Below are 12584 nucleotides of genomic sequence, written 5' to 3' on the forward strand. Positions count from 1 at the left end.
GATAAGGATCAACCATCTTCTAAATTTGTTACGATTCTTGCATTTGCCTAATTTTTAAAATAAATAAAAGTTGAGTCTCTGTAGTTTAGACGTTTTTTAATGATAAAACTTACGAGAAGAACCAATGATAAACAATAAAATTGAATACAATAGTCTATCTATATAATATAAGCATAATATACATTTTTCGCAAGATATCTTCACAAATTTACCAATTGTCTCGTATTGCTTCCAATAATTTTGTGTTCAATAATACATTTTATTGGAAGAGATGGATACACTTTGTAGTAAAGTCTTAAAAATATGTTTATTAATTTTTAGTAATCAAAATGTTTGCATAAAAAGTGATAAAAATAGATCCCATTTTGGACAACCTGATCAAAAATAAAGTGAAATTTTCAAGTAGTATCAGTCAGACATATTTAGAGTTTTAACAGCGAAAGAAAATATATAAGGGATTTGAACTTTGAGTGAAAATAAACACTTCATACCTTTATTGGTACTGTCCTTATTCTACTACTTTAAATAATAGGTATCACTATAGAGTGTGATAGCGCAGATACTTAATATGTTTATCCTTTTTACTTGAGATTGAAGACACCTGTTGTTGTTGCTAATAACAGATCTCAACGGTTCCGTACTTTTGCTTAATAAATCCCTAGTTTACAAGTTGTTGACCAACAATTACTTATTCCAATTTTGCATCAGATGATCCACACGGTGGTAGATATAAATTATAGATATAGATATCCATTTAAATGACAGAAAGAGGTAATGTCGTCAATGTTATCTGCTCGTACAAGAAATAAAAGTTAAACATTTTTGTTTTCTCTAAGTATCCATTTTATTTCGAGCCCAAAAATATTCGATTCAATTGCAATGGAGATAAAACGCAGGTGAAATATTTCCTCTCGTATCCTGGCGCGGTGTCATGCATCAAAATAAAAATTGACCCGAAATCGAAGGGGACAATATTATTTTTATATTCAGCCGATAAATCTAGACGCAACATCTGGCCAACTCCAAAATGCTTCATATTATGTGTTATTCATTTTCAGGACGGTAGACGCGAAGTCAAGCACTTAACAGAGATGTATTCCGAATTTTGTCCAAGTTTTCTGGAAAATGCCATTCAGATTTATCATTTCAAAAAAAAACATATATCACGATAGCTATTTTTGAAGTTACAATGTTTGTGGACGAAAAAAGGCGGCAATTAATCAATACGGTCATTCGAATCGGACGGCTTCGTGACGCTGGTTGTGACTAAGAATCTACGTACGAATTATTAAATATAAATCTGGATTCCCAAAAATATGCAGTTTTGATGTCACGTAAATGTGGAGGGAATAACTTAGGACACGTGAAATTTAAAGAATAAAAAACTATAAATTCATTAAGAAACAGAATGAAAATAGTCCACCAACACAAATAAAAATTAGGAATTTAACTTACTTTAAACTAGGCTTAGTGAACCTCTCTCTCTCTCTCTTTCGCATACTCAGACAATACAATACAAGAATTGCCCTAAATACAAAAAAAAAACTGTAGTCAGTCCCTTTTCTAATTTTAAAGATCCAATATCTCATGTAAAAAATGGGGGTTTTACGTACATAAAAACCATTGTACTATTACATACATAGATAAATTAGGAACAGCACATTGTCCATATAATTTTTCTACAGTCCAAAAGTTCAAATTCAGTTCTTCTAAAATCCTGATAGGAGAAACTAAGTGCCAGAAAATCCTTTATATAAATAAATATTAACACTAAATTGAATAATTTTAAATCATACAGTAACCATTTTAGGACGATATATTCTAACATGTATTCTAACTGTAACGATATCTTTTCGGTTTTTTGGTTATTTACATATTTAGTCTTTTAAGTGAGATCTTTTGAAACACTCAGTATGTTAGCTGTCATTTACTTCTAACGCATATTCCTTTGTTTTATGGACCCAACCTGAATGCAACAAAATTAGTATCTTTTCAAATTATTATTAGATTAGATAACTACCGGCATTTTTATCAGTTTTATACCCTTACTAATAATGTGGATTTTTTTACTTGTGCTGTTTCGGAAGAAACCACATTGATTCTATAGAGTTTACAAAACGTCCAGTATTTATGCATATCTTTCGCTCTGTGTTCTTTCGTTGTGGCTGGTTTTTATTTTTTTAACATTTTTATTTTCTGTTTTCAATCACATTATTTTATTTTATTTGTGTGTGGTTTAAAAGTATTAAACAAAACGTTGTCCTAAAGTCAGATGTTTAATTTAGTGAACTAGAACCTGTCACTACTATTCCAATTGCAACTGAGGGACACAATGGACATTATATCCACACAGCTATTCCGATAAATAGCGAGGTCCTTAAACGCGAATATTTGATAAAGAATCGTTCATGAAATTGGCGATAATGATTCAAAATTGCAATAGGAAATTTGGTTTTTCAGTATTGATATTCCTAGAGCTATTAAGCACTGAAGATGCAGATATATTTTTATAAGAAGTTCGATACATTGTGCAGAAGAATGACTCCTTTTAATGAAAGTTATAGTTGTCAAAATTGAAAATAAGTGTATATTTTTCTCAGGGTATCAAACAACAACATTTTCAGTAAACTAATATGACTGACACCTGTAAAAATTGATTTGATGCGACTTTCTGAAGGGAGGAATTGTAAAACCTTACCCTTATACAATTATATTAAAAATGCAATGTTCGATATTTAAAAGTATCAACAGTCCGTCCCTATGCTTTTCCTATCCCTTCCCATACCGTCATCCTACAGGACTCTCTCATTCATAGTGTTGGACCAACGAAGGCATCGGCGCTTCTGCCACCGTTCCCTGACGTTTAATCTAGAAAATTGCCCGACGCCTCTCGTTTATTTCCATTACTGTCAACTCTTTAGCTGCCTCCCGCCATTGTTGTGTTCTACAAGAGAACCCGCGACGGCAACAATCGACTGGTATGGTGTTGTTGCGTATTGTGTGACAAGTACTTTTCTAAAAGATGCCCTTGCTCAAACAGTACATTATTTTTACCTCAAAAGATCTAATCTCTACAATTACAATTAAATCTTTATTAGAGCCATACTTGAATTTGTATAGATCCCAGATTTTGATTTCAGTTTACAGGTTGCAGGGGTGTAGTGGCGTAACTGATTTTAATAAAATACACACTCTACAAAATAAATTCTTACAAATTTCATCTAATTATGATCGTCGCATGCATACAGAAAATTTGTATAAGGAATTGGACATTTATAAAATAGAAAAATTGCTTAAGCTAGAACAATGTAAATTTATGTATAAGGTGATAAATAAAATACAAAAGTCTAACATGAAGATTATATTTAATAAAGACGTTCACATGTCTCATAACGATATTTACAATTATAATATCAGAACTAATAAAGGACTTTCCAATAAAGTATTCCAAGCAGCATGTACTTATAATGAACTTTCAGAAAATTTAAGATATATAAATAAATATAATAACATTTGTAAAAATTCACTTGAATGTAAATTAAATGTACTCTATAATGTATAATAGTAATAAGATTAAGTAATGGTTTGTATACTTACCATTTTTTCTATTTCTTCTTTTTATAAATTTATTATTTGTATTCTTGGGATCAGAGCCATACGCACTGTTTAAAGAATTCACAATTAATTTTTTGTTACTTATTGTAATTCTCTTTTTATTTTAATTTTCAAAAAAAAACATATTCCTTTAGGTAAGTATGACTTTTTTTATTTAGTTATTAATGACAGAGCTATCAAAAGCAAAATTTATTTATTATTTATTTATTTTTATTTTTGTACAGACTAAAAAATTTGACGAAGAATGCTAATAACTGAAGATTTGAGGGAGGATGTAAAAAATGGAAGTTCGGATTGTGATTTAGTATCTAAATAGGTCAAATCCACTGTAACAGTATCAGTCTGGACTTGAATCATTGTGTTGGGTTTAGGCTATAAAAGAACTGAAACCGAAGATTTTTATTTGACACAGATAGTGAGTCGGCGTTCGATTTTGAAAGAAATATAGTGAAAATTACATATCACAATTTAGAAAAGTGGTATTTTTAGATGAAAGGAGGGTATTTTCCACTGCAAGAGGGCCAAGGTGAGTCTGTAAAAAGTGCAAAAAGGCATTTGATACGTTAAAACGGTTCACTATTTTGAAACGGTTTAACATTAAATTAATAATAAATTAGTGATCTTTGGACCCACATGAAGAGACTGAATTTAAGGACACTCTAAGTATAAACAGTGATCTATCAAGCATTTTCATGATTAATCGTTCAATTAAAAGTAAGTAACCTATATATACTTGTCAACAATAACAACATAAGACAAAAAATACTTACCATTACTAACAGGTTTGATGTCAATGCCATTCGAGGAATGGTGGCTGGATAGGCTACTCGTATTGGAGTTGGGGGTTGTCGAGATGCTCGAATGTGGTGATCCGGGCTTGACGTCCTTTTGAAGTCCTTGGGCGGATTTCGAACCACTACTGACTCCTTCCGCTTTGATCGATGGCGGATTCGGACTATCCGCACTGTTGTTTGCTTGACTTTGATTCGACGCTTTTTGTTGTGCTAAACGTTCCTGTTTACGAAATTTGGCCCTTCTGTTTTGGAACCATACCTGCAATGAACGAAAGAAGTTATAAGCGGATAACATTTTTCAGGCCAATTAACCAAATGGGCAAGTTATCTGATTTGGAAAACACTATAAATCTATTTATGTCGTTTGACTTACACGCACAATTTAAAAGGTTTTGGGTACGGCAAAGATAAGTAAGTAGATTGGAACACTGCCACGATTAAGGAAACAGCTTGCAATGTAATTGTTTTGGCATAAATACTTTAACACATGTTGATGCGGTACATCGATTACAAAGTATGTGATTTAATTCATTATTTGGAGATAGTTTTTTAAAGTTTAATCACCATAACGCATACTGAATTTGCAGATACAGATTGAAAAAATAGATTAATGCAATGTTCATTAAATCCGTTAAAATCTTGTTCAGTTCCAGTTTTTAAGGAAATAGATAATGAATTATTCACTATTTATATTTCTACATTTAATTGGCTGGATATGATTTGTTGGAAACAAACTAAAAATATAACATAATAAAACCTGAGTGCGAGGTCTCGTTTAATATATACTAATTTTTATTAAGATTATAGAATTGCACTTATTTAGGTTCAAGAAGATTAAAATCCTTATATCATAGATTTATGGACACTGGAAAATAAATGATGTCAGTTGTTTTAACTAAATTAGAATTTAATTGAATTAATTTAATTTAATGCCCATTAGACACATTGGGTTTAGTATCGTACATAAAATACAAAATATCGAGTCGTTTGTCTAATTTTCAAAATGCTATTTTGGTGACTAAAACATAGACCATATCATCATGGAATGGATTCCTCCTGCGCCGGTTGTTGATGAATCGAACTTGCTGACGTTTCGCCAATCATCCTGTTGGCTTCTTAACTGAACTTTAACTGAAACTGGCTCACATTCTACTCTATACCTTTATAAATATTTTTTTAAGATGGGCGACATCTTCTCTTGTATATTAAAGCCATTTACAGGGAAAACTGATAGTTTCGTAATTAATTCCTTTCATTTCAATTAACAATTAAAAACCATCACATTAGATCCACAAGATATTCTGGTTTGTTTCGATGTAGAATAATCGTTCTTTACTAAACTCTGTATTCCTGAAACCCTCAATATTATTTGAGATATGTTAAAATCCGAGAATCTGAAACCAAACCTTCTCATCTCAATTGAAAAATGCTTGTCTAGAATACATTTTTCTTATAACGATCAAATTTTGGAACAAACATCGATAACAGCTATGGGTTCTCCATTATCACCAGTCATCGCGAATATATTTATGGAAGCCTTTGAAAAGAAAACCATCTATACCTTCCATCTAAAACCAAAATTATGGAAACGCTACGTTGATGATATTTTTGTTAGTTGGCCTCATGGTCAACAATTCCTCGGAGATTTTCTTAGCCGTTTAAACTCGACACACTCTAACATACGTTTTATCATTGAAATGGACATTAACAATAATCTCACGTTCTTGGATATTCTTATCAATATAAAATCAGACCTTATATAGAGTCATTCGGTTTACAGAAAACCTACGCACACAGATCGATACCTCTTGTTTACAGAGCCGCAAAACTGTCCCAACCGGAGTCACTGAGCTCAGAATTAAAACATCTTGTAATCTCCGCATTGGAGATATCAAGTGTTCCATCACAAAATACACCTCACCACAACCTTTCAAGAACAATGAGTCCGAAAGGAACCTCATATTGGCCTTCCTTGCGTGCACATTACTGACCATATATCAAAAGTTCATACGAAATATAACGTCAAAACCAGATTTACCGATTGTACAAAAACCTGTCAACGTCTTCTATCAGTCAAAAACAAAATTCCGTTTGAGATACCAGTAGTTTAGAGTATTCTATGAATATGCGTCATTAGAGAGACCGGACGAAAAATATCAACTAGGTACAAAGAACATGACACAGCCTGAAGACTATGACAAATAAACTCATAGGCAGTTGTCGAATATACTCATGAAACCAGACATAAAAATAAGTTTCATCGTGCCCCCAAAACTGGAAAGTTTAAGTAAATGCGGATTTACGGGAAAAACAATTAACGATTCGCAAAAATGATCCGCTCGATTCTTTTGCGTTGCGGGGATGGCGTTGTTCGGCTTTTATTTATGTTAAACTGAACCCGCGAGGCAATCAGCCTAATCAATTCTGCTTTTATTTATTGGCTGCCAGCGGGGCACTGCAATTATTGTAAATTGTTCTGCAAATACGCAGCGGGACGACGAGATGGGGAATGCTCTTGTTTTTGGGGTTGGCAACAAAAATAAACGCGCGATATGTTAAGGGGGATTGATTTAAAGATATGCGGGTACGTATATCTAAAATCTAAAAAAACTTGGAACCTGAATTAAATACCACTATCGTTTGTTTTTTTAAGGCGTTTCGGTTGAGTTGAAACAAAAATTTTAGAACTAATTAATCAACTGATAATAATGGTTACATAATGATAATCTTCAAACAATTAGCGGGTACGTGAACATCAAGCGAGTGACGGATCACTTTTAAATTCGATGCCAATATCGAAGCAAACGTTTAAAAAAACTGCATGCGAAATGTTATGGTTGGCCAACTCATAATGGTGCACATTTACGCGACAAACCCTATTTCAGGCCAAGTCTACTCTAGTGGTTTATCTGTTAGAAAGCAAGAAGCAAAAATTAACCAAACCGGTCATCATATTTTATATTCTTGTTTGGCTCGTTAACACTTGCTGCTTTCCTAGTTTCTTATAAACTGATTTGGCCTAGAACAAACTAGTTTAACTTGAAATTGGGTTTGGCCAGTAACATATAATAATAATAATAATAATAATAATAATAATAATAGTAATTATAATAATAATAATAATAATAATAATAATATATTTACTTATATATTAAACAATGTACAGTTATTCCAATTTTTTATAATATGGCAAATATAATACTGTACAAACCCACTAAAGAAATCTCTTGAGCGTGGGCAGCAATAATTAATATATTCTTTATTTGTAACACAATGAATTGTCTATAGCACCACCAAAAATCAACGATGCAATTAAAATTATTACTTAACTAAAAAAGTTTATTTTATGTTCCAGTAGATAAAAACAATATAAAAACTGAGCCAACAAGATAAAATCATCAGTTAAATAATTTATTTAAAGAATAAATCAATTGCAGTTTTGGTTAGTTTTTTTATTCATTTTTTATATACTGACTAATAAATTTAAAGAATTTAATTTTTTAATATCTTCAGTTAGGCAGTTATACAATTTTGAAGCTGGGAATGTATGGCATCTCGACACTATAATCTTTTCAACAACTTGCAATTTATATTTGTTGAGTTTATTCCTTGTATTTTATATATTCATGGTCGATTTTTCCAAGAAGTGTTTATTTTTGTGTTGACATATTAACAGATCGTGGCAGAATATTTGAGGCAGATCGAGAACTTTTGCCAAATCATATAATTCTTATGTTGGGAAGAGCACTGTTTTTTTGTGAATTATTTTCAAGATCCATTTTTCATTTTTTTTAATTGATCCATTAGATAAAGAGATACACCTCCCCAGGCTGTTAGGCTACATATATCTAATATGGGTTTCAACAAGTGCATGATAGAGCGGTTTTAATTGTGCATCATTTAAGATCGAAGACAAAAACTTGAATCTGTCTAAAAGTGCCCTATTCTTTTTCACAACATATTCGATCTGAACATCCTACTTTAGGTGACTATCCAGATGCATACCTAGATACTTTATATGTTGTTTCGATTTTATTTGGATAATTTTGTAATTGACAGTAAATCTTAATGTATTATAAGTAGGGATGTTTCTGGCATATGATGTAAAGGCTTATTTTACTATAAGTAATTTGCACCCTGTTCCAAAATATGTATGTGCCTATATTCATTTTAACATTTCAGCGACTTGAATTACTTGGCGCAAAATCTCATCCGGACTGCCTACCGAATACTTTTACACTAAATAAGAAGAATTAAGCTAATAACTATCTGCTGTTCGTCAATAATACTTAATACATATTTGGTAAAATTGCCGCTATTATTGACAACCTTTACTTTGTCTTCTAAAGTAATTCAAAACTACTTAGCTACGGAGAATAGCCTAGGAATATCACTTCTTCAGTGCTGGGATATCCAAAACGGTAAAAGTCTCTGCTTTAAAAAGAATAAAAAAATTAATCCCAATCCAAAAAATTAAAATTTTCTCTGTTTATTACTCGTACACAAATTTATTTCGCAATATTACTGAAACTTGCCAGATTTACAGTTTCTACAGTTTCTAACCAGCAGTGCCTAACTAACCAAAACCTTTTTCAAGTTGAAAGGATCCGAGGGATTATATAACGTAAACTATATCAACTACAAATGAAATGAATAATTTTTTTAAGTACATAAGGTTGGTACAGGTAAATAAACATTGTGGTTTACTTTTCATAGAATCCATATGCAAAATTTAAAAAAAAGGACGTGGGTGTTTGAAGACCAAATCCACTACCTCAGCAATTTTCTAAATTATATATTTTACATTTTTATGAAAAAAAAAAGAAAATAAATTTCATTTAACCGCAAATAATATTATAACACAGAAAATTACAAAATTATCTGTCATTTGTAAAGACGGGGATCCGGTTTTGCTGATTGAAATGATAGCGGAAGATAAAATTAAGCATGAACCATAGATTTTCTGAACCGTATACAAAGAAAAAGACTTAGTTCCTGAAAATAAAGCACATTGGTTTTAATTTAATAATTTAATTCGCATCGAGGAAATAGATATCCAATTAGTGGAATAATATTTTTTAATTCAACTAAAATATATTTGTTGCAACAAAATTCTATTGGCCAGTCTTACACTATTACAAGAAATATGTATGTATTATTACAATTCTACTTTATTTTTTGCAAGAGAGGGGTATATTAGGTATACTTATATTTGCCAGAATTTTTCGTTGAAGTAACAAAAGTGAAATATTTAGTTAAAGCAATGTAAAAGTAATTTCCATTACAAGGAGCAACTTGCGAACAATAATATTTTATTGAACGAAATATAGTGAAAGTTGACGGTACATGATGGTTTAAAACCTAGAATATCCGAAGATATTAATTTGCAAGAACAACAACAATGTAGGTGCAACTTTAGTGACTGTGGGAGCTTCTATAACGGTAAAGGGATGTTATGGATGCCATATTTTCTTACTTTCTCACTTACCTTTACTGGAAGAACCCCTAGCCCCAGCAATTTTAGGTTTCCACTTTTGAAGTTCGAGGGCTCTATTACATATTAAACAATTTTTAACTTCCATATACCTTGAAAGACCGGAACAAGATGTTCCCCCCCACCCCCCACCATTCAGGCAACAATTTGTGTCAGATTCTGTTCCCGTCAGAATGTCCAAAAAAACTGGTTACTGGCGTCAAGAATAATATGCTTCAGATAATTACAGATTTACTTGCAGCAAATTAATTTTAATTTGAGGAAATATGGTATCATACCATTAATTAATAACATTCGCTTTATTCCTAACAATAATGTTTGTATTCCAGTTAATACTCAACGTATGTGATGTTAAGAATATAATTTACAAAATTGTGGATTATTCAATTACATATTTTAGTTAAGACAATTAAAGTAAAAATATAATCAATTTTGTCTCAACAAAAGCTTATTTACTGTGAACATAATTTTATTCATGTCATTAATTTTATTATTAAAATTTTGTAATTCAGGTGAGAACAACACATTCACTGACGACCAATAAAATTGAAAAACGTCAAAATTCAAACAGTGGGGTACAATCTCCGTAAACATCCGATTGCTCCCAAACCCGTGCGGTAATATCCCGGAAATGCCCGAAGCGGTTCGGATCCGTGGGACAAAAAACACACGTGGTAAAGTGACGCTTCCCGCACACTAGAAAGGTATTTTCACTAGTTTAACAAACGAGTCACTTAAAAAGTTTACGGAACGTGTTTTCTACGACCGTTATTTTTTTTGTACATTTTCGCAAAACAACACGAAAACATTCATTGACATGACCGTCAGAATTGACAAACGTCAAAATTCCAGGCGTGGGAAATATCTCCGAAAACATCCCATTCCTTCCAAACCAATGCGGTAATGTCCCGAGAATGTCCGAAGTGGCTTGGATCCGTGGGAAACGACACTGACGTGGTAAAGTGACGCTTCCCGCACGCTAGATCGGTATGAAATTATTCATTTTACCGACTGGAATAGAAAAAAAATCCATTCTGAATATTATTTCCGAGGGTACGGCAAAATTCAATAATTGCTAATATCGTGAACCAATAATACGATCAGTTGCGATCGTAAAATTAGATCTTTAAATATTGTTATTCCCGATAACGGGTGAACGAGTAGGTACGTCACGTCACGATCGGTGATTTAACGGACCAAGTGACCCGTGCTGATTGAACTTACGGTCCTTTGTCGAGCTTTTTGATCGGTTAACGCCGGCGCTGCTGATTAGTAGAAGCGCCAGTTCCGGCGCTGTTTTTTGCGAAGCGATGGTTGATTTGGGGGTTGGAGGTACAGACGGGAGCGGTTTACTAGTAACCCGTGCTTTGACGCGAATTTTAAACACAACGAAACGGTGAAACGATAAGCTAAAAGTTCTGAGTTTTTACGTTTTTTTCAGGAAACCAAACTCATATCTGCTGCAATTTTAACCTAACATTATACAGTTCTGTGGCACGCTATATTTAATTCAAAGTTGTATTTCAACATTTTCCCCGATCGGCTATACAATGAAAATATACAAAATATTAGAGTGTTATATATATATAAATATATATATATATATATATATATATATATATATATATATATATATATATATATATATATATATATATATATATATATATATATATATATATATATATATATATAACACAAGTTCACAAATAACAGTTAAGCACATATATCAAACTAGGCAAATAACAAACCAAAACTTGTTTGTTTCTTTCTTTAGCAAAGACGGTTGTAAGAGACTCAATTTTTCCTAGACTTCCTTTTAGAAGCCGCGTGTGGAATAATAGTATACAAGTTCATCGAAATAAATTCTTAATTTAAAATTTGATCACAAACAAAACAAAACTACGGATAAACCCTCGAATTATAAAATAAACGGCCTCCCTTATGTGCACTCTAGTGTAAGACCCCCGAGGCCTCTCGGATTTTCTTTCTCCACACCATGTCCATTGCAGCAATGTAGTGGGGGTTACCAATCGCAAACACGCGAAAACTATGCGCGGTTATTCGGCCAAACAAAACCCGAGGGCTCATATTATCGCGGTGAAATGACACGCGTTTTTTACCATAAAGTATATAAAGAATTAAATTAAAATAAAAATTGATAAATGTATTCGATTAACCCGGAATCATAAAGAAATCAATATATAGAAAACCCAGGTAATGAATTAATATTTAGTGTCAATATACAAAATAAATAACCAAAACTGAACAACGGTAACTATATATTCGCTACATTCTTGGGTCCAAAGTTTTGACTGCCAATTAGCATAAGAAAGCTCTCTATTTTAAAAATATTTTAAAAAAAATTGTAAGCTAGTTGTGGCCATAAACTTTGATTTACTTTAATTTTCTATTATCTGTTTCAAATATTTTGGCGTTTCATGTTAGGTTCATCTTTTTCCGTTTTACCATTGTTTTTTTTTTCTTCTTAATACATAAGACAGGTTGTAATAATATTACATTCATTTTAATTAGGTTAAAATTTAGAAATCAATTTACCAGCTAAGATTCTGCAAGTACAGATTCTATGTGATCTGGGTGCGATATCAGGTTTTTATAGAAGTAGTTTTATTGCTGCGATATTTTTTGTATCGATGAGTCGAACTTGCTGACCTTTCGCC

The 12584-nt window shown here is 32.0% G+C and overlaps 1 protein-coding gene across 1 annotated transcript in view; it reads right to left on the minus strand.

The window, feature by feature from the left end:
* Positions 1-12584, minus strand: part of LOC132704817 (paired mesoderm homeobox protein 2B-like) — an 85402-nt gene that overhangs the window by 1840 nt on the left and 70978 nt on the right. Inside the window, exon 3 of the mRNA XM_060675084.1 lies at positions 4386-4668. Within this exon, the coding sequence (XP_060531067.1) occupies positions 4386-4668 (283 nt within the window). The remainder of the gene's footprint in view (positions 1-4385; positions 4669-12584) is intronic.

Source organism: Cylas formicarius, unplaced genomic scaffold, assembly GCF_029955315.1.
Source record: "Cylas formicarius isolate icCylForm1 unplaced genomic scaffold, icCylForm1.1 PGA_scaffold_7__23_contigs__length_41026272, whole genome shotgun sequence".
In the NCBI taxonomy this organism is placed as follows: domain Eukaryota; kingdom Metazoa; phylum Arthropoda; class Insecta; order Coleoptera; family Brentidae; genus Cylas; species Cylas formicarius.